Source organism: Perca flavescens, chromosome 10 (genome assembly GCF_004354835.1).
Source record: "Perca flavescens isolate YP-PL-M2 chromosome 10, PFLA_1.0, whole genome shotgun sequence".
NCBI classification, from domain to species: Eukaryota; Metazoa; Chordata; class Actinopteri; order Perciformes; family Percidae; genus Perca; species Perca flavescens.
This window is the reverse complement of record NC_041340.1, coordinates 19,204,360-19,227,907: the sequence shown is the minus strand read 5'-3', so window position 1 is coordinate 19,227,907 and position 23,548 is coordinate 19,204,360. Positions and strand designations below refer to the sequence as shown.

Below are 23,548 nucleotides of genomic sequence, written 5' to 3'. Positions count from 1 at the left end.
TAAACTAATATTAGGTTTAATGTTCTTGCAATTTCACTTTTTGAACTCCATGGGCCGCTGTTGGTTAAGGCGTTGCAGCTGTGGACATGATTTGAAGCAGATCCTCCCATATCATGTAGTTATTTCAGAGAAAGAAAAAGGGTGAAAGCCGTTTTTCACGGACATGTCACCCTTTCGGACACGCTGAGCCGGATCGACTCGTTCAAAATTTGTGGATTTACTTAATATTCCTTTATCAATTCATTTTCACATGGAGATATTTGTATTGTGAAACCGAGTGTAACAGTCGTTTTGTGGCGCAAACGTATATGGATAGAACAATGGCACGGCAAGTACTGCTTTTCATCGCAATCTTCTCTCTTGGATCAGTTTTCGGTCAAGTCAGCTACTCTATTCCGGAGGAAATGGCAAAGGGCTCTGTAGTGGGCAACATAGCACGGGATTTAGGATTGGATGTGAAAAGATTAAAATCAGGTAAAGCCCGTATATTTACGGGCGACAGTGCAGAATACATTGAGCTGAATAGAGAAAGGGGAGTCCTCCTCGTTAAAGAGAGAATCGACAGAGAGTCGCTCTGCAGACAGACGACGCCTTGTGCTTTACATTTGCAGATTATTCTAGAAAATCCAATGGAGCTTTTTCGAATAACAGTAGAGATTACCGACATCAACGACAACCGTCCCAGTTTTAAAAATGACGAGAAACGTTTTGAAATTAGCGAATCCGCAGTTACAGGATCTAAATTTGTGTTAGAAAGGGCAGTTGATGCAGACATTGGCGTAAATGGCCTGAAAAATTACAGCTTGAAATCTACAGATAATTTCATGCTGAAAATACAAACTCATGCAGATGTAATTAAAAAGGTCGAAATGGTCTTGCACAAGCCGTTAGATCGAGAGAAAGAGGAACAAATATCGTTGTTGTTAACAGCTGTAGATGGAGGAGATCCTCAGATGTCTGGTACAGTAAAGATTTATGTGACCGTGCTCGATGCAAACGACAATGCTCCTGTTTTTATGCAGTCGGTTTACAAGGCAGCCATCGCCGAAAATTCTCAGAAAGGAACAACTGTGACAACAGTGAGTGCTTCGGATGCAGATAAAGGGACAAACGGGGAAGTTTCTTATTCAGTGTCGACCACCATGGATAGTGTGTCTGATATATTTAGAATAAATGAAAACGGTGAAGTAATTTTAGTTGGTGAAGTTGACTTTGAAAAAGCCAAGTATTATCAAATTGATATCGAAGCTCAAGACAGCGGTGGTCTTTCTGATTCCAGTAAAATTATTGTTGATGTTATTGATATTAATGATAATAAGCCTGTAATCAGTATACTTTCCAAATCTGACTCAATCCCGGAAGACTCTTCCCAAAATACAGTTATAGTTATGTTTAGTGTTCTTGACCCAGATTCAAGTAACAATGGTCAAGTGAACTGCAGAATAAATGGCAACATACCATTTACTATTACCACTTCTTCTAATGATTTCTATAGTTTAGTGACAGACAGTGATTTAGACAGAGAGAGAGCCTCTGAGTATAATATAACTATGACCTGCTCTGATGAGGGAGTGCCCTCCCTCTCCAGCAGCGTCACTCTCACCTTACAGATCTCTGATGTGAATGATAACGCGCCTGTCTTTGAGAGGAGCTCATATGAGGCCTACATTGTAGAAAACAACACACCAGGCCTCTCTATATTCACAGTGAAAGCCAGAGACGCTGACTGGAACCAGAATGCCCGTGTTTCTTACATACTGGAGGACTCCTCTGTTAACGGAGTGCCAGTCTCCTCATATGTGTCCGTTAGTGCTGATAGTGGAGTCATCCATGCAGTGCGCTCTTTTGACTACGAGCAGATCAAAGACTTCCACTTCCGCGTCAAAGCGCAGGATGGAGGCTCTCCTCCACTCAGTAGCAATGTGACTGTGAAAATACTGATCCAGGACCAGAACGACAACCCTCCTCAAGTTCTGTACCCAGTCCAGACTGGTGGCTCTCTGGTGGCTGAAATGGTGCCTCGTTCAGCAGATGTGGGCTATCTGGTCACTAAAGTGGTGGCTGTTGATGTGGACTCTGGACAGAATGCCTGGCTCTCCTATAAACTGCAGAAAGCCACAGACAGGGCGCTGTTTGAAGTGGGCTTACAGAATGGAGAAATAAGAACTATCCGCCAAGTCACTGATAAAGATGCTGTGAAACAAAGACTGACTGTTATAGTGGAGGACAACGGGCAGCCCTCTCGTTCAGCTACAGTCATTGTTAACGTGGCGGTGGCGGACAGCTTCCCTGAAGTGCTGTCTGAGTTCACTGACTTTACACACGACAAGGAGTACAATGACAACCTGACTTTTTACTTAGTGTTGGCTTTGGCTGTAGTTTCCTTCCTCTTCATCACGTGTTTAGTGGTTATTATATCAGTGAAAATCTACAGATGGAGACAGTCTCGCATTCTGTATCACTCCAATCTCCCTGTGATTCCGTATTATCCACCACGTTACTCAGACACTTTGGGAACAGGGACTCTCCAACACGTGTACAATTACGAGGTGTGCAGGACGACTGACTCCAGAAAGAGTGACTGTAAGTTCGGCAGAGCTGGTAGTCAGAACGTGCTGATAATGGACCCCAGTTCTACAGGGACGATGCAGCGGATACAGAGTGAAAAGAGCATCCTGGATGAACCAGACTCTCCTCTTGAGGTTAGGAAACTGTAACAAACACAATGTTTTTACAATTTTTATACAAGTCAAAGTCATGGTATTATTTCAGTCATTTCATAAGGAAGTTTCCTGCAGTAACAGTCCGGCAAACAGCATTTAGAAATGCCTGAGGAGTTTAGGCTGATGCGTTAGTGTTCACATTCAGCACAATGGACAGCGACACTTGACGCTGCTGACAACATGTATGTACCCATGTGTTGTTATGTTTGTTCCTGTCTTCATACCTTTTATTCATATAGACTATGATTCAAAAACACTGTTTTTGTAATTGCACAATTCACATATGTTACAAAATCAATTGAGCACAATAGTATCAAACTATATATGTTGGTAAATATCAGTTAGATATGTGAAATAAATGGCCAACTTTTCCTACTTTTTAGTTTCGCTATATTGCCAGAAAACATTGCAGTAGTTGTCTTTTATATCACTTGTTGTAATTTGTATTTTCAACTCAAAGGGTCGCTGTTGGCAAGCGCGTTGCTATTTAACTAGATGTTATTTGTTTCTGTCTGTGTCCTGCCCCTTCGTGTACATACGGTGGATATCATCGGCGAAAGACAATACACAGTCCGCGCTCATGAGGAGCCCTGTAAGGAATTATTGAACTGGATATGTTGTGTTCATTCGTTTAGTTGAAGTGTGGACGTTTTTTGTTATCTACTTTCGCATTGACTGCATTGGGGATGCTTTTGTTTTAACGGTGCAGGAAACGACCTCAGACAGAACAATGAAACGGCAAGTACTGTTGTTTCTCTCGGTGCTATGTCTTAGCGACGTGCTCGGGCAGGTCAGCTATTCTATTCCCGAAGAAATGGCGAAAGGCTCTGTCGTTGGTAACATAGCGCATGATTTAGGTTTAGATCTTAAAAGGCTGAAATCAGGCAAAGCTCGTGTCTATACAGGAGGCAGCGTAGAATACATCGGGCTGAATAAAGAAAGGGGAGTCCTCCTTATCCAAGAGAGGATAGACAGAGAGGCTTTATGTGGAGAGACGACGCCTTGTGCTTTACATTTCCAGTTAATTCTGGAAAACCCAATGGAACTGTTTCGTGTAACAGTGGAGATCACCGACATAAACGATAACAGTCCCAATTTTACGAATGCAGAAAAACGCTTTGAAATCAGCGAGTCCGCTGTGATAGGATCGAAATTTGTATTAGAGAAAGCTATCGATTCTGACATTGGGATGAATGGATTACAGCGATACTCACTTAATCCCACTGATAACTTTATATTAAAACCTGGAAATCAGGCAGGCGGAAGTAAAAAGGTAGAGATGGTTCTACAGAAGCCTCTAGACCGGGAAAAGCAAGAACACATCTCACTGTTGTTAACTGCTGTAGACGGAGGGGAGCCGCAGATGTCAGGGACAATGCAGATATTTGTCAATGTATTAGATGTGAATGACAACGCACCTTCATTCGCTAAACCGCTGTATAGAGCAAAAATACTAGAACATTCTCCCAAAGGCACCAGCGTAACGACTGTAAGTGCATCTGATAAAGACATCGGCTCTAACGGAGAAGTATCATATCTGATATCTACCACCGAACGTCTTTTATCTGAACTGTTTAAGATTAATTCGAAAACCGGGGACATTTTCCTAATCGGTGAAATAGATTATGAAAAGGCGAAAATTTATGAAATCGATATTGAAGTTGTAGATAGCGGAGGACTCTCTGATTCTACCAAAGTAATAGTTGATGTTATAGATATAAATGACAATAATCCTCACATAAACATTGTTTCTAAATCGGACTCCATATTAGAGGATTCACCTCCAAACACTGTTATAGCTATGTTAAGTGTGAACGATCCAGATTCAGAAACTAGTGGACAGGTAGAGTGTAATATAGACAGTAGCATTCCCTTCAAAATACAAACTACATTGAATGGATTTTATACTTTAGTTACAGAGGTCACTTTAGACAGAGAGATCGCTACTCAATACAATATAACTGTGAGCTGCTCTGATGAGGGAGTGCCCTCCCTCTCCAGCAGCGTCACTCTCACCTTACAGATCTCTGATGTGAATGATAACGCGCCTGTCTTTGAGAGGAGCTCATATGAGGCCTACATTGTAGAAAACAACACACCAGGTCTCTCTATATTCACAGTGAAAGCCAGAGACGCTGACTGGAACCAGAATGCCCGTGTTTCTTACATACTGGAGGACTCCTCTGTTAACGGAGTGCCAGTCTCCTCATATGTGTCCGTTAGTGCTGATAGTGGAGTCATCCATGCAATGCGCTCTTTTGACTACGAGCAGATCAAAGACTTCCACTTCCGCGTCAAAGCGCAGGATGGAGGCTCTCCTCCACTCAGTAGCAATGTGACTGTAAAATTACTGATCCAGGACCAGAACGACAACCCTCCTCAGGTTCTGTACCCAGTCCAGACTAGTGGCTCTCTGGTGGCTGAAATGGTGCCTCGTTCAGCAGATGTGGGCTGTCTGGTCACTAAAGTGGTGGCTGTTGATGTGGACTCTGGACAGAATGCCTGGCTCTCCTATAAACTGCAGAAAGCCACAGACAGGGCGCTGTTTGAAGTGGGCTTACAGAATGGAGAAATAAGAACTATCCGCCAAGTCACTGATAAAGATGCTGTGAAACAAAGACTGACTGTTATAGTGGAGGACAACGGGCAGCCCTCTCGTTCAGCTACAGTCATTGTTAACGTGGCGGTGGCGGACAGCTTCCCTGAAGTGCTGTCTGAGTTCACTGACTTTACACACGACAAGGAGTACAATGACAACCTGACTTTTTACTTAGTGTTGGCTTTGGCTGTAGTTTCCTTCCTCTTCATCACGTGTTTAGTGGTTATTATATCAGTGAAAATCTACAGATGGAGACAGTCTCGCATCCTGTATCACTCCAATCTCCCTGTGATTCCATATTATCCACCACGTTACTCAGACACTTTGGGAACAGGAACTCTCCAACACGTGTACAATTACGAAGTGTGCAGGACGACTGACTCCAGAAAGAGTGACTGTAAGTTCGGCAGAGCTGGTAGTCAGAACGTGCTGATAATGGACCCCAGTTCTACAGGGACGATGCAGCGGATACAGAGTGAAAAGAGCATCCTGGATGAACCAGACTCTCCTCTAGAGGTCAGTTCAATAATGTAGCTTCTTCTCGGTGACTTCCTTTCTCTTTTGTGTTTAGTTGCATTGCTAGGGAACTGCTTAACGCTGTTTCAGCATTTTTAGAACCATGACCATTATCCCATTATCTACATTCTCAATGATGACTGTTATATTATTTCACACGCACGTCACTTTAACTTAGTTGCATTGTGTTAAAGCAGACTGATATCCCCGTTAGAGGTCAGACTGCTTTCACCTTGTTTTCATACAGATTATTTTTTTTAAATGTTTTGCATTGGTCCTTTCCATGGCAACATTGTTTTGAGTCAGTAATCTGGTTTTGGAGTGAGACTTTGTGTCAGTATTTGGTGTGATTAAATTCCCAGGTGGCTCTTTTCGTATTGAAATATTTTAATTTCATTATGTTTTGTTCCGATTGAACATACACGTTTTTACAGAGTGCTCGTTATACACAATGTTTTGCAATAAACATTAATTCATTTTTTTTTTCAAACTTTAGTGACGCTTTAATGTCTTAAGTATGCAATGATTTTGTCTGCATGAAATAGCTTGTAATTGCCATTAGTGTTGGCCATATGTAAGACTTTCATTATTTCAGGTCCTCGGACAGTTACTTTTCTAGTCTCTGCTTGGTCCTCTTCATGCCCTCATTTTTTAGGCCTACCAGTTTATTGTAGTTTTTTTCTACTTTTAGTCAGATGTGGTTTATCCTTTTATAGATTCATTATAGCTGAACATGCAACCAAACGTGAGAAATTATAAGCATGAACTGTTTTGAAGTGGAGACTCGCCGTTTGGGAGGTGAATCATATCACCTATACGGCTTTTATAACATTTTTTCAAGTTACACTTTCCTAGCAGTAATTCTGCTGGACTGATTAATTCATGTTGGTATTCTGCAGTTTTGTATTATGGACTCTTAGGGCCGCTGTTGACCAAAGTGTGCACGGCTGAGAATAGGGCTGTAGCAGCACCTCCTATTTAACATCACCATAATGAAGAGAGAACACGACGGGAAAGAACCGACTCTCTGGATATGTAGAATATCTGATAACCGTCACGACGACATCCGAGACTGTTGTTTTTACTGTTTGGATTATACAGCTGCGAAATGGATGTTTCTCACTGGGATTGACTTCAGTTTATGCGATATATAACCGGACTGTTACACGTTTCTGATAAAATACTCGGATAGAACAATGAAAGGACAAGCGCTGTTGTTCATCTGTCTCCTTTCGCTCGGCTCGGTAATGGGGCAGGCCAGCTACACAATACCGGAGGAAATGGCGAAAGGCTCTTTAGTCGGTAATATAGCACAAGATTTAGGTTTAGAAACCAAACGTTTGGCTTCTGGCAAAGCTCGACTCTATACCCGAGAGAGCGATGAGTACATCGAGCTGAACAGAGACAGAGGAGTCCTTCTTGTTAAAGAGAGAATCGACAGAGAGGTGCTCTGCAGACAGACGACGCCTTGTGCTTTACACTTTCAGATTATTTTGGAAAATCCTATGGAATTTTACAGTGTTACAGTCCGGATCACAGATATCAATGATAATGCCCCAACCTTTGAAGAAAGGGAAATCAAATTCAAAATAAGTGAGTCAGCTATCACCGGGGCAAAATTTGTGCTGGACAGGGCTGTGGATCTTGATGTTGGAATTAATGGTGTTCATAGTTACGAATTAAGGCCAACCGATAATTTTGCTCTGAAACTGCACAATAACGCTGATGGAAATAAAAACGTTGAGATGTTTCTTCAGAAGCCATTAGACAGAGAGAAACAAGAGCAGATATCTCTTGTGTTAACGGCTGTAGATGGAGGAGAGCCGCAGATGTCAGGAACAATGCTGATTGTCATTACAGTTTTAGACGCTAACGATAATGCCCCCGTTTTTACACAGCCAACATACAAGGCCACAGTTACTGAGAATTCACCTAAAGGCACATTTGTTGCCGCTGTTACAGCCTCAGATGCAGATCAGGGCTCTAACGGTAAAATAACTTATTCAATCACAAATATGTTAGAAAATGTCAGGAAAGTATTTAAAATAAACAGGGAAACTGGTGAGGTTACTTTAATTGGAAATATTGACTTTGAAGACTCGCAAAAGTTTCAAATAAATGTACGTGCTAGTGACGATGGAGGACTCACAGACTCTTGTAAATTGATTGTTGATTTACAAGATGTAAACGACAACAAGCCTGAAATCAACATAATGTCGAAGTCAAATGTGATATCAGAGGATGCCAAACTCAATACAGTTGTTACAATGATAAATATTGAGGACAAGGACTCCGGAGAAAACGGTAAAGTGCAATGTTTTATTAACGAAAATGTACCCTTCATTTTAAAATCGTCAACCAATAATTTCTATAGTTTAGTGACAGACAGTGAATTAGACAGAGAGAGATCCTCTGAGTATAATGTAACTGTGACTTGCTCTGATGAGGGAGTGCCCTCCCTCTCCAGCAGCGTCACTCTCACCTTACAGATCTCTGATGTGAATGATAACGCGCCTGTCTTTGAGAGGAGCTCATATGAGGCCTACATTGTAGAAAACAACACACCAGGTCTCTCTATATTCACAGTGAAAGCCAGAGACGCTGACTGGAACCAGAATGCCCGTGTTTCTTACATACTGGAGGACTCCTCTGTTAACGGAGTGCCAGTCTCCTCATATGTGTCCGTTAGTGCTGATAGTGGAGTCATCCATGCAGTGCGCTCTTTTGACTACGAGCAGATCAAAGACTTCCACTTCCGCGTCAAAGCGCAGGATGGAGGCTCTCCTCCACTCAGTAGCAATGTGACTGTGAAAATACTGATCCAGGACCAGAACGACAACCCTCCTCAGGTTCTGTACCCAGTCCAGACTGGAGGCTCTCTGGTGGCTGAAATGGTTCCTCGTTCAGCAGATGTGGGCTATCTGGTCACTAAAGTGGTGGCTGTTGATGTTGACTCTGGACAGAATGCCTGGCTCTCCTATAAACTGCAGAAAGCCACAGACAGGGCGCTGTTTGAAGTGGGCTTACAGAATGGAGAAATAAGAACTATCCGCCAAGTCACTGATAAAGATGCTGTGAAACAAAGACTGACTGTTATAGTGGAAGACAACGGGCAGCCCTCTCGTTCAGCTACAGTCATTGTTAACGTGGCGGTGGCGGACAGCTTCCCTGAAGTGCTGTCTGAGTTCACTGACTTTACACACGACAAGGAGTACAATGACAACCTGACTTTTTACTTAGTGTTGGCTTTGGCTGTAGTTTCCTTCCTCTTCATCACGTGTTTAGTGGTTATTATATCAGTGAAAATCTACAGATGGAGACAGTCTCGCATCCTGTATCACTCCAATCTCCCTGTGATTCCATATTATCCACCACGTTACTCAGACACTTTGGGAACAGGGACTCTCCAACACGTGTACAATTACGAGGTGTGCAGGACGACTGACTCCAGAAAGAGTGACTGTAAGTTCGGCACAGCTGGTAGTCAGAACGTGCTGATAATGGACCCCAGTTCTACAGGGACGATGCAGCGGATACAGAGTGAGAAGAGCATCCTGGATGAACCAGACTCTCCTCTAGAGGTTAGAAAACTGTAACAAACACAATGTTTTTACAATTTTTATACAAGTCAAAGTCATGGTATTATTTCAGTCATTTCATAAGGAAGTTTCCTGCAGTAACAGTCCGGCAAACAGCATTTAGAAATGCCTGAGGAGTTTAGGCTGATGCGTTAGTGTTCACATTCAGCACAATGGACAGCGACACTTGACGCTGCTGACAACATGTATGTACCCATGTGTTGTTATGTTTGTTCCTGTCTTCATACCTTTTATTCATATAGACTATGATTCAAAAACACTGTTTTTTTAATTGCACAATTCACATATGTTACAAAATCAATTGAGCACAATAGTATCAAACTATATATGTTGGTAAATATCAGTTAGATATGTGAAATAAATAGCCAACTTTTCCTACTTTTTAGTTTCGCTATATTGCCAGAAAACATTGCAGTAGTTGTCTTTTATATCACTTGTTGTAATTTGTATTTTCAACTCAAAGGGTCGCTGTTGGCAAGCGCGTTGCTATTTAACTAGATGTTATTTGTTTCTGTCTGTGTCCTGCCCCTTCGTGTACATACAGTGGATATCATCGGAGTAAGACAGAATACACAGTCCGCGCTCATGAGGAGCCCTGTAAGGAATTATTGAACTGGATATGTTGTGTTCATTCGTTTAGTTGAAGTGTGGACGTTTTTTGTTATCTACTTTCGCATTGACTGCATTGGGGATGCTTTTGTTTTAACGGTGCAGGAAACGACCTCAGACAGAACAATGAAACGGCAAGTACTGTTGTTTCTCTCGGTGCTATGTCTTAGCGACGTGCTCGGGCAGGTCAGCTATTCTATTCCCGAAGAAATGGCGAAAGGCTCTGTCGTTGGTAACATAGCGCATGATTTAGGTTTAGATCTTAAAAGGCTGAAATCAGGCAAAGCTCGTGTCTATACAGGAGGCAGCGTAGAATACATCGGGCTGAATAAAGAAAGGGGAGTCCTCCTTATCCAAGAGAGGATAGACAGAGAGGCTTTATGTGGAGAGACGACGCCTTGTGCTTTACATTTCCAGTTAATTCTGGAAAACCCAATGGAACTGTTTCGTGTAACAGTGGAGATCACCGACATAAACGATAACAGTCCCAGTTTTACGAATGCAGAAAAACGCTTTGAAATCAGCGAGTCCGCTGTGATAGGATCGAAATTTGTATTAGAGAAAGCTATCGATTCTGACATTGGGATGAATGGATTACAGCGATACTCACTTAATCCCACTGATAACTTTATATTAAAACCTGGAAATCAGGCAGGCGGAAGTAAAAAGGTAGAGATGGTTCTACAGAAGCCTCTAGACCGGGAAAAGCAAGAACACATCTCACTGTTGTTAACTGCTGTGGACGGAGGGGAGCCGCAGATGTCAGGGACAATGCAGATATTTGTCAATGTATTAGATGCGAATGACAACGCACCTTCATTCGCTAAACCGCTGTATAGAGCAAAAATACTAGAACATTCTCCCAAAGGCACCAGCATAACGACTGTAAGTGCATCTGATAAAGACATCGGCTCTAACGGAGAAGTATCATATCTGATATCTACCACCGAACGTCTTTTATCTGAACTGTTTAAGATTAATTCGAAAACCGGGGACATTTTCCTAATCGGTGAAATAGATTATGAAAAGGCGAAAATTTATGAAATCGATATTGAAGTTGTAGATAGCGGGGGACTCTCTGATTCTACCAAAGTAATAGTTGATGTTATAGATATAAATGACAATAATCCTCACATAAACATTGTTTCTAAATCGGACTCCATATTAGAGGATTCACCTCCAAACACTGTTATAGCTATGTTAAGTGTGAACGATCCAGATTCAGAAACTAGTGGACAGGTAGAGTGTAATATAGACAGTAGCATTCCCTTCAAAATACAAACTACATTGAATGGATTTTATACTTTAGTTACAGAGGTCACTTTAGACAGAGAGATCGCTACTCAATACAATATAACTGTGACCTGCTCTGATGAGGGAGTGCCCTCCCTCTCCAGCAGCGTCACTCTCACCTTACAGATCTCTGATGTGAATGATAACGCGCCTGTCTTTGAGAGGAGCTCATATGAGGCCTACATTGTAGAAAACAACACACCAGGTCTCTCTATATTCACAGTGAAAGCCAGAGACGCTGACTGGAACCAGAATGCCCGTGTTTCTTACATACTGGAGGACTCCTCTGTTAACGGAGTGCCAGTCTCCTCATATGTGTCCGTTAGTGCTGATAGTGGAGTCATCCATGCTGTGCGCTCTTTTGACTACGAGCAGATCAAAGACTTCCACTTCCGCGTCAAAGCGCAGGATGGAGGCTCTCCTCCACTCAGCAGCAATGTGACTGTGAAAATACTGATCCAGGACCAGAACGACAACCCTCCTCAGGTTCTGTACCCAGTCCAGACTGGTGGCTCTCTGGTGGCTGAAATGGTGCCTCGTTCAGCAGATGTGGGCTATCTGGTCACTAAAGTGGTGGCTGTTGATGTGGACTCTGGACAGAATGCCTGGCTCTCCTATAAACTGCAGAAAGCCACAGACAGGGCGCTGTTTGAAGTGGGCTTACAGAATGGAGAAATAAGAACTATCCGCCAAGTCACTGATAAAGATGCTGTGAAACAAAGACTGACTGTTATAGTGGAGGACAACGGGCAGCCCTCTCGTTCAGCTACAGTCATTGTTAACGTGGCGGTGGCGGACAGCTTCCCTGAAGTGCTGTCTGAGTTCACTGACTTTACAAACGACAAGGAGTACAATGACAACCTGACTTTTTACTTAGTGTTGGCTTTGGCTGTAGTTTCCTTCCTCTTCATCACGTGTTTAGTGGTTATTATATCAGTGAAAATCTACAGATGGAGACAGTCTCGCATCCTGTATCACTCCAATCTCCCTGTGATTCCATATTATCCACCACGTTACTCAGACACTTTGGGGACAGGGACTCTCCAACATGTGTACAATTACGAGGTGTGCAGGACGACTGACTCCAGAAAGAGTGACTGTAAGTTCGGCAGAGCTGGTAGTCAGAACGTGCTGATAATGGACCCCAGTTCTACAGGGACGATGCAGCGGCTACAGAGTGAAAAGAGCATCCTGGATGAACCAGACTCACCTCTAGAGGTTAGACTCATGGAATTACACAATTTTTTCTATTACAGCTTTAAGGGTAGCACTTTTTTCTTTCAATCCATTATGTTGTTCACTAAACTTGGAACTCTTGGTAAAGTCAAAATCATAATATAATGCACCTGTGCTTTCTTCTTTCGCCAGTTTTTAATCCCTTACATTTTGCATCCTGAATATTTTTTTATAATGTGACCTTAAACACCCTATTCTTCATGTTTCAATTGTTTTACTAAAACCTGTACATTGTTGTTTTTAGTGCAAAATTCAGCAAAATGTACAGAAGCCCAACATGGAATGGATTTTATGGATTTCAAGGCAACAATTTGGAAGTCAGTTTAGGATTTGAATCCTGACCGTTTCTGCAGCAAGTTTGCTATTAGCTTTTATAGCTCTTCAATAGAGTTCAACTATTGATTAAGAGCTGAATGTGCTATGTTAAGACACTTTTTAGTTGATTTGCACTCAAACCACTTTAACTGTTGTGTTTAAGAATGCTGGGATTGCCAAAAGTGACGCAATGTTTAATATTCTACATCTTATAAACTCTTTTTATTATGCACATTGTTAGTGTTTATTTACAGTATTGTAAATTTGTATATTTTTAGATTCAATGGCATATAGGAAACAACAAAGATGTAGACAAGAATAGCATGTCAACTGATGTGGAATTCTACAAGAGTCAAAATTACTGCCTAGTCAGTGATGTCAAAGCATTCGGTATGGTCATTCCCTACTTTACTATTTCATATTTCCATTGTCTGTATACTTGATTTGTCTTCTTTGACTGTTTCTCAGTATTTTGTTAGGTAAATTATCAAAATGGCATACTGTTAGATAATGTGAAAAACATTGACAAGGGAGTGTTAAAGTTAACCACCCAGATATTGGTAGATTCACTGATCGTCTAGGGGTGTTACTGAAATGGTGTACAATGAACTCTGCTGTACTTCTTTTTAAGACTGGAAACATGTACTAGCATGATATTGAACTGGCTGTACTTGTTTGGTAAATTTAATAGCTGACAACACATTGCCACTTCCAGCCGTGCTTTGCATGTTGTCTGTATTATCCACCTCTTGTTGAGCACCTATTTGTCATCATCACTGACAAACCCACAGCAATAGATTCATAGTTTTCTTGTTGTGATCTGCTCCAATGACAGTCCAGCTGTCCTTCTGTATCTACATCTGTCTCAGTGCAGCAGAATTATTAGCTCCATCTGAGTTCCTGCTCTAACTTCCAAATATCTGCTTTTCAGGCTGGCCAGAGCTGAAGGAAATAAACAAAATAGTTTAAAATGTAGAATATTAAGCCACTTTCACTACAGTTCACATATGGAGATCTAAATAGAAAATAGTCAGTAAGTAATTGGAGTGTTTCAGTTTGAAATACAGGTACCATAGGTGGATATTAATCAAATTAAAAAAGAGTAATATCTCCATGGCAGTGTGCATAAATGGTTACGAATGACCTTATGCGCCACCTGCTTGGCAAATGGCAAGTATAGGCGAATTTAAGTTAATATTAATTTAGTATTTATATAGGAGATTACATTTTAGGATTTACCTGTTTCTGATCAACTCCACAACATTAATTTATTTTGTTCTATTACATTCTTAATTGAAGACACTACCATAACATCTGCAAAAACTGAACTCCCAATATATTTTTCTACATAATATCTATAAATTTAGCAGTTACATATTTTTTTTTCCAAAAGTGAGGCTTTGCTTTATTAATTTTTTAATCACTAAACGTTGTATTTATGTATTCATATTGAACCTTTTACTGCATTCTGCAGTGCAAGTGTTTGGACTCTCAGTGCCGCTGTTGACCAATGTAGAGCCTAGCCCCATCATTTGTTAAATTAAACAGAGAAAGAGACAACCATACTGCACACAGGCTTCGTTGCAGAAACCGGGAGATTTCCGCGCTGCGAGTCATTTATTTTGGATTCAAGATACACGAAGATAATCAATCTTATTCTGGAACACTTTATAATAGAGGGACCTTACCACTTTGGAATATATTTGTACATCTACAGTATTTGTCGAATCTAAAATGTCGGACAGAACAATGAGACGGCAAGTACTGTTGTTCATTTCGATTTGTACGCTAAACTCAGCATTTGGGCATGTTACCTATTCCATTCCTGAGGAAATGTCAAAGGGCTCTCTAGTTGGTAACATAGCGCAGGATTTAGGGCTAGACGTGAAAAGATTGAAGTCGGGTAAAGCTCGCATATATACAGAAGACAATGCAGAATACATCGAGCTGAATAAAGACAGAGGAGCCTTGCTTGTGAAAGAGAGGATCGACAGAGAGGCGCTCTGTGGACAGACAACACCATGCGCTTTACATCTTCAAATTACGCTGGAAGAACCGATTGAATTCTTTACAGTTACAGTCGAAATTAATGACATAAATGATAATGCACCCAGCTTCAAAAAGGATGAGATGAAATTTAGGATTAGTGAGTCGGCTGTGATTGGAGCAAAATTTGTGCTGGAAAGAGCAATGGATCTAGATGTCGGTGTGAACGGATTGCAGGGTTATTCACTAAAACCTACAGACAACTTTCATCTAAAATTCCAAAATCAGCAAGATGGGAGTAAAAAGGTGGAGATGGTTTTGCAAAAACATCTAGACAGAGAGGCACAAGATCACCTCTTTTTAACTCTTACAGCTGTTGATGGTGGTGATCCTCAGCTGTCGGGAACAATGCGAGTAGAAATTTCCGTGCTAGACGCTAATGACAATGCCCCAGTATTTACACAGGAAGTATATAAGGTTACTATAACGGAGACTGCTACGAAAGACACAATTTTGAGTACCGTTAGTGCTGTAGATGCAGATCAAGGGTCAAATGGAAAAGTATCATACTCAATAACAAACACTTTGGATGATGTCCCTGTTATGTTTCAAATCGACAAAGAAAATGGTGTGGTAGTTTTATCTGGAACGCTGGATTATGAAAAGACACAGCACTATGAAATACACGTACAAGCTAGTGATGATGGAGGACTAACAGATTCGTGTAAGATTATTGTTGAGGTGACAGATACAAACGATAATCACCCGTCTATTAATGTCATGTCTAAAACGAATTCAATATCAGAGAATTCTCGGCCAGGAATGGTTGTAACTATATTTAATGTGCAAGATCCTGACTCTGGAGAAAATGGTAAAGTTGCATGTAATATCGAAGAAAACATGCCATTTCTGATGAAAACAACGTCGAAAAAATTCTTCAGCCTAGTAACCGACAGTGAATTAGACAGGGAGACAGCCTCTGAATATAACATAACTGTGACCTGCTCTGATGAGGGAGTGCCCTCCCTCTCCAGCAGCGTCACTCTCACCTTACAGATCTCTGATGTGAATGATAACGCGCCTGTCTTTGAGAGGAGCTCATATGAGGCCTACATTGTAGAAAACAACACACCAGGTATCTCTATATTCACAGTGAAAGCCAGAGACGCTGACTGGAACCAGAATGGCCGTGTTTCTTACATACTGGAGGACTCCTCTGTTAACGGAGTGCCAGTCTCCTCATATGTGTCCGTTAGTGCTGATAGTGGAGTCATCCATGCAGTGCGCTCTTTTGACTACGAGCAGATCAAAGACTTCCATTTCCGCGTCAAAGCGCAGGATGGAGGCTCTCCTCCACTCAGCAGCAATGTGACTGCGAAAATACTGATCCAGGACCAGAACGACAACCCTCCTCAGGTTCTGTACCCAGTCCAGACTGGTGGCTCTCTGGTGGCTGAAATGGTGCCTCGTTCAGCAGATGTGGGCTATCTGGTCACTAAAGTGGTGGCTGTTGATGTGGACTCTGGACAGAATGCCTGGCTCTCCTATAAACTGCAGAAAGCCACAGACAGGGCGCTGTTTGAAGTGGGCTTACAGAATGGAGAAATAAGAACTATCCGCCAAGTCACTGATAAAGATGCTGTGAAACAAAGACTGACTGTTATAGTGGAGGACAACGGGCAGCCCTCTCGTTCAGCTACAGTCATTGTTAACGTGGCGGTGGCGGACAGCTTCCCTGAAGTGCTGTCTGAGTTCACTGACTTTACACACGACAAGGAGTACAATGACAACCTGACTTTTTACTTAGTGTTGGCTTTGGCTGTAGTTTCCTTCCTCTTCATCACGTGTTTAGTGGTTATTATATCAGTGAAAATCTACAGATGGAGACAGTCTCGCATTCTGTATCACTCCAATCTCCCTGTGATTCCATATTATCCACCACGTTACTCAGACACTTTGGGGACAGGGACTCTCCAACACGTGTACAATTACGAGGTGTGCAGGACGACTGACTCCAGAAAGAGTGACTGTAAGTTCGGCAGAGCTGGTAGTCAGAACGTGCTGATAATGGACCCCAGTTCTACAGGGACGATGCAGCGGATACAGAGTGAAAAGAGCATCCTGGATGAACCAGACTCTCCTCTAGAGGTTAGAAAACGAACAAACACAATGTTCATTTTGTATTGTATTGGTTCATTCATTTCATAAGGAAGTTTCCTGCAGTAACAGTCCGGCAAACAGCATTTAGAATTGCCTGAGGAGTTTAGGATGATGCGTCAGTGTTCAAATTCAGCACAATGGACAGCGACACTTGACGCTGCTGACAACAGTGACTGTGCCCATGTGTTGTGTTGTTTTGTTTCTTCCTGTCTTCATACATTTTATTCATATAGACTATAACTATGAAAACGCTGCCTTTGTAATTTCGTAATTCAAATATGTTACTAAATCAATTGAACAAAATAGTATAAAACTATATATGTTGGTAAATATCAGATGGATATGTCAAATAACTGGGCAGCTTTTTCTAGTTTTTGGGTCCGCGTTTAGTGCCAGAAAACATTGCAGTAGTTGTCTTTTATATCACTTGTTGTAATTTGTATTTTCAACTCAAAGGGTCGCTGTTGGCAAGCGCGTTGCTATTTAACTAGATGTTATTTGTTTCTGTCTGTGTCCTGCCCCTTCGTGTACATACGGTGGATATCATCGGCGAAAGACAGAATACACAGTCCGCGCTCATGAGGAGCCCTGTAAGGAATTATTGAACTGGATATGTTGTGTTCATTCGTATAGTTGAAGTGTGGACGTTTTTTGTTATCTACTTTCGCATTGACTGCATTGGGGATGCTTTTGTTTTAACGGTGCAGGAAACGACCTCAGACAGAACAATGAAACGGCAAGTACTGTTGTTTCTCTCGGTGCTATGTCTTAGCGACGTGCTCGGGCAGGTCAGCTATTCTATTCCCGAAGAAATGGCGAAAGGCTCTGTCGTTGGTAACATAGCGCATGATTTAGGTTTAGATCTTAAAAGGCTGAAATCAGGCAAAGCTCGTGTCTATACAGGAGGCAGCGTAGAATACATCGGGCTGAATAAAGAAAGGGGAGTCCTCCTTATCCAAGAGAGGATAGACAGAGAGGCTTTATGTGGAGAGACGACGCCTTGTGCTTTACATTTCCAGTTAATTCTGGAAAACCCAATGGAACTGTTTCGTGTAACAGTGGAGATCACCGACATAAACGATAACAGTCCCAATTTTACGAATGCAGAAAAACGCTTTGAAATCAGCGAGTCCGCTGTGATAGGATCGAAATTTGTATTAGAGAAAGCTATCGATTCTGACATTGGGATGAATGGATTACAGCGATACTCACTTAATCCCACTGATAACTTTATATTAAAACTAGAAAATCAGGCAGACGGAAGTAAAAAGGTAGAGATGGTTCTACAGAAGCCTCTAGACCGGGAAAAGCAAGAACACATCTCACTGTTGTTAACTGCTGTGGACGGAGGGGAGCCGCAGATGTCAGGGACAATGCAGGTATTTGTCAATGTATTAGATGTGAATGACAACGCACCTTCATTCGCTAAACCGCTGTATAGAGCAAAAATACTAGAACATTCTCCCAAAGGCACCAGCATAACGACTGTAAGTGCATCTGATAAAGACATCGGCTCTAACGGAGAAGTATCATATCTGATATCTACCAGCAAACGTCTTTTATCTGAACTGTTTAAGATTAATTCGAAAACTGGTGATATTATCCTAATAGGTGAAATAGATTATGAAAAGGCGAAAATGTTTCAACTCGATATTGAAGTTGTAGACAGCGGGGGACTCTCTGATTCTACCAAAGTAATAGTTGATGTTATAGATATAAATGACAATAATCCTCACATAAACATTGTTTCCAAACTCAGACTCCATATTAGAGGATTCACCTCCAAACACTGTTATAGCTATGTTAAGTGTGAATGATCCAGATTCAGAAACTAATGGACAGGTAGAGTGTAATATAGACAGTAGCATTCCCTTCAAAATACAAACTTCATTAAATGGATTTTATACTTTAGTTACAGAGGTCACTTTAGACAGAGAGATCGCTACTCAATACAATATAACTATTACCTGCTCTGATGAGGGAGTGCCCTCCCTCTCCAGCAGCGTCACTCTCACCTTACAGATCTCTGATGTGAATGATAACGCGCCTGTCTTTGAGAGGAGCTCATATGAGGCCTACATTGTAGAAAACAACACACCAGGCCTCTCTATATTCACAGTGAAAGCCAGAGACGCTGACTGGAACCAGAATGCCCGTGTTTCTTACATACTGGAGGACTCCTCTGTTAACGGAGTGCCAGTCTCCTCATATGTGTCCGTTAGTGCTGATAGTGGAGTCATCCATGCTGTGCGCTCTTTTGACTACGAGCAGATCAGAGACTTCCACTTCTGCGTCAAAGTGCAGGATGGAGGCTCTCCTCCACTCAGTAGCAATGTGACTGTGAAAATACTGATCCAGGACCAGAACGACAACCCTCCTCAGGTTCTGTACCCAGTCCAGACTGGAGGCTCTCTGGTGGCTGAAATGGTGCCTCGTTCAGCAGATGTGGGCTATCTGGTCACTAAAGTGGTGGCTGTTGATGTGGACTCTGGACAGAATGCCTGGCTCTCCTATAAACTGCAGAAAGCCACAGACAGGGCGCTGTTTGAAGTGGGCTTACATAATGGAGAAATAAGAACTATCCGCCAAGTCACTGATAAAGATGCTGTGAAACAAAGACTGACTGTTATAGTGGAGGACAACGGGCAGCCCTCTCGTTCAGCTACAGTCATTGTTAACGTGGCGGTGGCGGACAGCTTCCTGAAGTGCTGTCTGAGTTCACTGACTTTACACACGACAAGGAGTACAATGACAACCTGACTTTTTACTTAGTGTTGGCTTTGGCTGTAGTTTCCTTCCTCTTCATCACGTGTTTAGTGGTTATTATATCAGTGAAAATCTACAGATGGAGACAGTCTCGCATCCTGTATCACTCCAATCTCCCTGTGATTCCATATTATCCACCACGTTACTCAGACACTTTGGGGACAGGGACTCTCCAACACGTGTACAATTACGAGGTGTGCAGGACGACTGACTCCAGAAAGAGTGACTGTAAGTTCGGCAGAGCTGGTAGTCAGAACGTGCTGATAATGGACCCCAGTTCTACAGGGACGATGCAGCGGATACAGAGTGAAAAGAGCATCCTGGATGAACCAGACTCTCCTCTAGAGGTTAGTCACATGGGGCTAATTTCTACGTCAAGTGCTGTTACACAGTATGAGACTGATGAGTTTCTTAGAATACGTCAGTTAGGCAAAATTTCAGCACCTTGGAAAGCGACAATGAAACACATTTCACATTGTTTCCCTTTGTATTCTCCCTCTAAATGTTTCCTCCCCGTCTGTAGTAAACTCGTTATACCAGTATTCTACTTCTTATTTCATTTGACTGAATTCCTATAGGATAATTTAATTTAATTAAATTTTTTATGTTTTTATTCTGGCAAGTTGGGCAGGCTATGTGTATTTTATGTAGTATTTTGAATTTACATGGCATTCTTGCCTTTTTTATGTTTTTATTCTGGCATGTTGGGCAGGCTATGTGTATTTTATGTAGTATTTTGAATTTACATGGCATTCTTGCCTTTTTTCTTATGTACTTCCACAATTTGAACTCATTGGGCCGCTGTTGCCCAATATGTTGCAGTTGTGAATTGCTTTTGTAACAGATTCTCCTAGTCATCGTCCTGGCATATAACTGAGGCACAGTCACATACGTAGAAAGCACACTTCGGAGATCAGATCCTAGCCACGGAAATCTTAAACTGGAATTCTTGTTTTTTTTAATCTTGGGAATAAAAACATTTCCTCTTCAATTCGTTATTTACATAACGGAATCTCACTCTTAAAACGGAATAAAACACGATAGCAGTGAGCAGTGTTGTGACGTATCTCGGACAGAACAATGAAACGGCAAGTACTGTTGTTAATCTTCATCTTCTGCCTCAGCTCTGTATTCGGGCACGTCAGCTACTCAATTCCGGAGGAAATGGCAAAAGGCTCTTTGGTCGGTAACATAGCACAAGATTTAGGTTTAGATGTCAAACGTCTTAAGTTAGGCAAAGCTCGTATTTATACAGGAGACAGTGTTCAGTATATCGAGCTGAACAGAGAAAGAGGATTATTCCTTATTAAAGAGAAAATAGACCGCGAAGCACTCTGCAGACAGACAACGCCTTGCGCTTTGCATTTTCAAATCACCTTAGAGAACCCACTGGAATTATTTCCAGTTACTGTAGAAATTACCGATATGAATGACAATTCCCCGGTATTCCAAAATGAGGAGAGAAGGTTTGAAATAAGCGAGTCAGCAGTCATCGGCTCTAAATTCATGCTAGAGAAAGCGATTGACCATGATATCGGACTGAATGGTCTTCAGAGATACATTCTAAAGCCGAGTGACAATTTTGTGCTAAAACTCCATACTCAATCTGATGGAAGCAAAAAAATAGAAATGATTTTACAAAAGCCGCTGGACCGAGAGAAACAAGAACACATTTATTTAGTCTTGACAGCGGAGGATGGAGGAGAACCACAGATGACTGGAACAATGCAAATTCATGTTACCGTACTGGATGCAAACGACAATGCCCCTGTTTTTAGTAAACCAGTTTATAAAGCAAGCATTACAGAAAACTCCGTAATAGGAACCCTTGTAACTAAAGTCAGTGCTTCCGATGCAGACAAAGGCTCAAATGGAGAGGTGATCTACGTCATCGGGAATAGCATCGATACTGTTTCGAAGTTATTTCACATTAATGGTGAAGGAGATGTGATACTAGATGGCCCAATAGACTATGAAAAAGAAAAAATGTATCACATCGATATAGAGGCAATTGATCAAGGCGGACTCTCGGATTCAAGTAAGATAATAATTGATGTAATTGACGTGAATGATAATAGCCCTATTGTAAATATGATATCAGCATCAGGTTCAGTACCAGAAGATTCAGCACACAAAACAGTAATAGCTTTAATGAGTGTAAATGACCCTGATTCCGAAACCAATGGGAAAGTCAACTGTATGATAAATGAAAATATCCCATTTGAAATTAAATGTAAATCGAATAATTTCTATAGTTTGGTGACAGACAGTGATTTAGACAGAGAAACAGCCTCTGAGTATAATATAACTGTGACCTGCTCTGATGAGGGAGTGCCCTCCCTCTCCAGCAGCGTCACTCTCACCTTACAGATCTCTGATGTGAATGATAACGCGCCTGTCTTTGAGAGGAGCTCATATGAGGCCTACATTGTAGAAAACAACACACCAGGTCTCTCTATATTCACAGTGAAAGCCAGAGACGCTGACTGGAACCAGAATGCCCGTGTTTCTTACATACTGGAGGACTCCTCTGTTAACGGAGTGCCAGTCTCCTCATATGTGTCCGTTAGTGCTGATAGTGGAGTCATCCATGCTGTGCGCTCTTTTGACTACGAGCAGATCAAAGACTTCCACTTCCGCGTCAAAGCGCAGGATGGAGGCTCTCCTCCACTCAGTAGCAATGTGACTGTGAAAATACTGATCCAGGACCAGAACGACAACCCTCCTCAGGTTCTGTACCCAGTCCAGACTGGTGGCTCTCTGGTGGCTGAAATGGTGCCTCGTTCAGCAGATGTGGGCTATCTGGTCACTAAAGTGGTGGCTGTTGATGTGGACTCTGGACAGAATGCCTGGCTCTCCTATAAACTGCAGAAAGCCACAGACAGGGCGCTGTTTGAAGTGGGCTTACAGAATGGAGAAATAAGAACTATCCGCCAAGTCACTGATAAAGATGCTGTGAAACAAAGACTGACTGTTATAGTGGAGGACAACGGGCAGCCCTCTCGTTCAGCTACAGTCATTGTTAACGTGGCGGTGGCGGACAGCTTCCCTGAAGTGCTGTCTGAGTTCACTGACTTTACACACGACAAGGAGTACAATGACAACCTGACTTTTTACTTAGTGTTGGCTTTGGCTGTAGTTTCCTTCCTCTTCATCACGTGTTTAGTGGTTATTATATCAGTGAAAATCTACAGATGGAGACAGTCTCGCATCCTGTATCACTCCAATCTCCCTGTGATTCCATATTATCCACCACGTTACTCAGACACTTTGGGGACAGGGACTCTCCAACACGTGTACAATTACGAGGTGTGCAGGACGACTGACTCCAGAAAGAGTGACTGTAAGTTCGGCAGAGCTGGTAGTCAGAACGTGCTGATAATGGACCCCAGTTCTACAGGGACGATGCAGCGGATACAGAGTGAAAAGAACATCATGGATGAACCAGACTCTCCTCTAGAGGTTAGAAATGTGTTAATCACACGCCCTCCCGTATTATTTGTTATTACCAAACACTTTATTAAAATGCAAAAGCATTTTGGTGAATTCGTTTGGTCTTTTCCTTTTCAGCACCATGGAGAGCAACATGGAGCATTTATACATGTGCTATTGATTAGGACATGAAATGGTCAATGTTCTCCCCCATACTTTGCATGTTTTCTAAACATTTAAATTGTATTATAATGAAGACACTTTATTAACTAGGAATATATACTATTACAATTTAATTCCAACTTTCGTACGTT

The 23,548-nt window shown here is 41.9% G+C and overlaps 4 protein-coding genes and 1 pseudogene across 9 annotated transcripts in view; all 5 read left to right on the top strand.

Moving 5' to 3' along the window:
- The window catches only part of LOC114562568 (protocadherin gamma-A11), a 262,197-nt gene that overhangs the window by 172,023 nt on the left and 66,626 nt on the right, over positions 1–23,548 (top strand). The window contains exon 1 of one of the 6 annotated variants that reach the window (XM_028589037.1): positions 20,874–23,264. The exons of the other annotated variants lie outside the window; for them this stretch is intronic. Within the exon in view, the coding sequence (XP_028444838.1) occupies positions 20,883–23,264 (2,382 nt within the window). The 5' untranslated portion in view covers positions 20,874–20,882. Of the gene's footprint in view, positions 1–20,873; positions 23,265–23,548 lie in introns of those variants that run through there. 6 annotated transcript variants of the gene reach the window in all.
- Positions 150–5,856, top strand: LOC114563250 (protocadherin beta-16-like). The gene is made up of 2 exons (XM_028590099.1): positions 150–2,702; positions 4,747–5,856. The coding sequence occupies exons 1-2, from the start codon at positions 309–311 to the stop codon at positions 5,854–5,856; spliced, it is 3,504 nt and encodes a 1,167-aa protein (XP_028445900.1). The 5' UTR covers positions 150–308.
- Positions 6,777–11,643, top strand: LOC114562579 (protocadherin beta-16-like). Its single transcript, XM_028589048.1, has 2 exons — positions 6,777–9,419; positions 11,563–11,643. Exons 1-2 carry the CDS (start codon positions 7,035–7,037, stop codon positions 11,563–11,565), a joined length of 2,388 nt encoding a protein of 795 aa, XP_028444849.1. The 5' UTR covers positions 6,777–7,034; the 3' UTR covers positions 11,566–11,643.
- Positions 14,591–19,236, top strand: LOC114562577 (protocadherin beta-16-like). The gene is made up of 2 exons (XM_028589046.1): positions 14,591–17,024; positions 19,156–19,236. The coding sequence occupies exons 1-2, from the start codon at positions 14,625–14,627 to the stop codon at positions 19,156–19,158; spliced, it is 2,403 nt and encodes an 800-aa protein (XP_028444847.1). The 5' UTR covers positions 14,591–14,624; the 3' UTR covers positions 19,159–19,236.
- LOC114562580 (protocadherin gamma-A2-like) lies at positions 17,597–22,350 on the top strand (annotated as a pseudogene).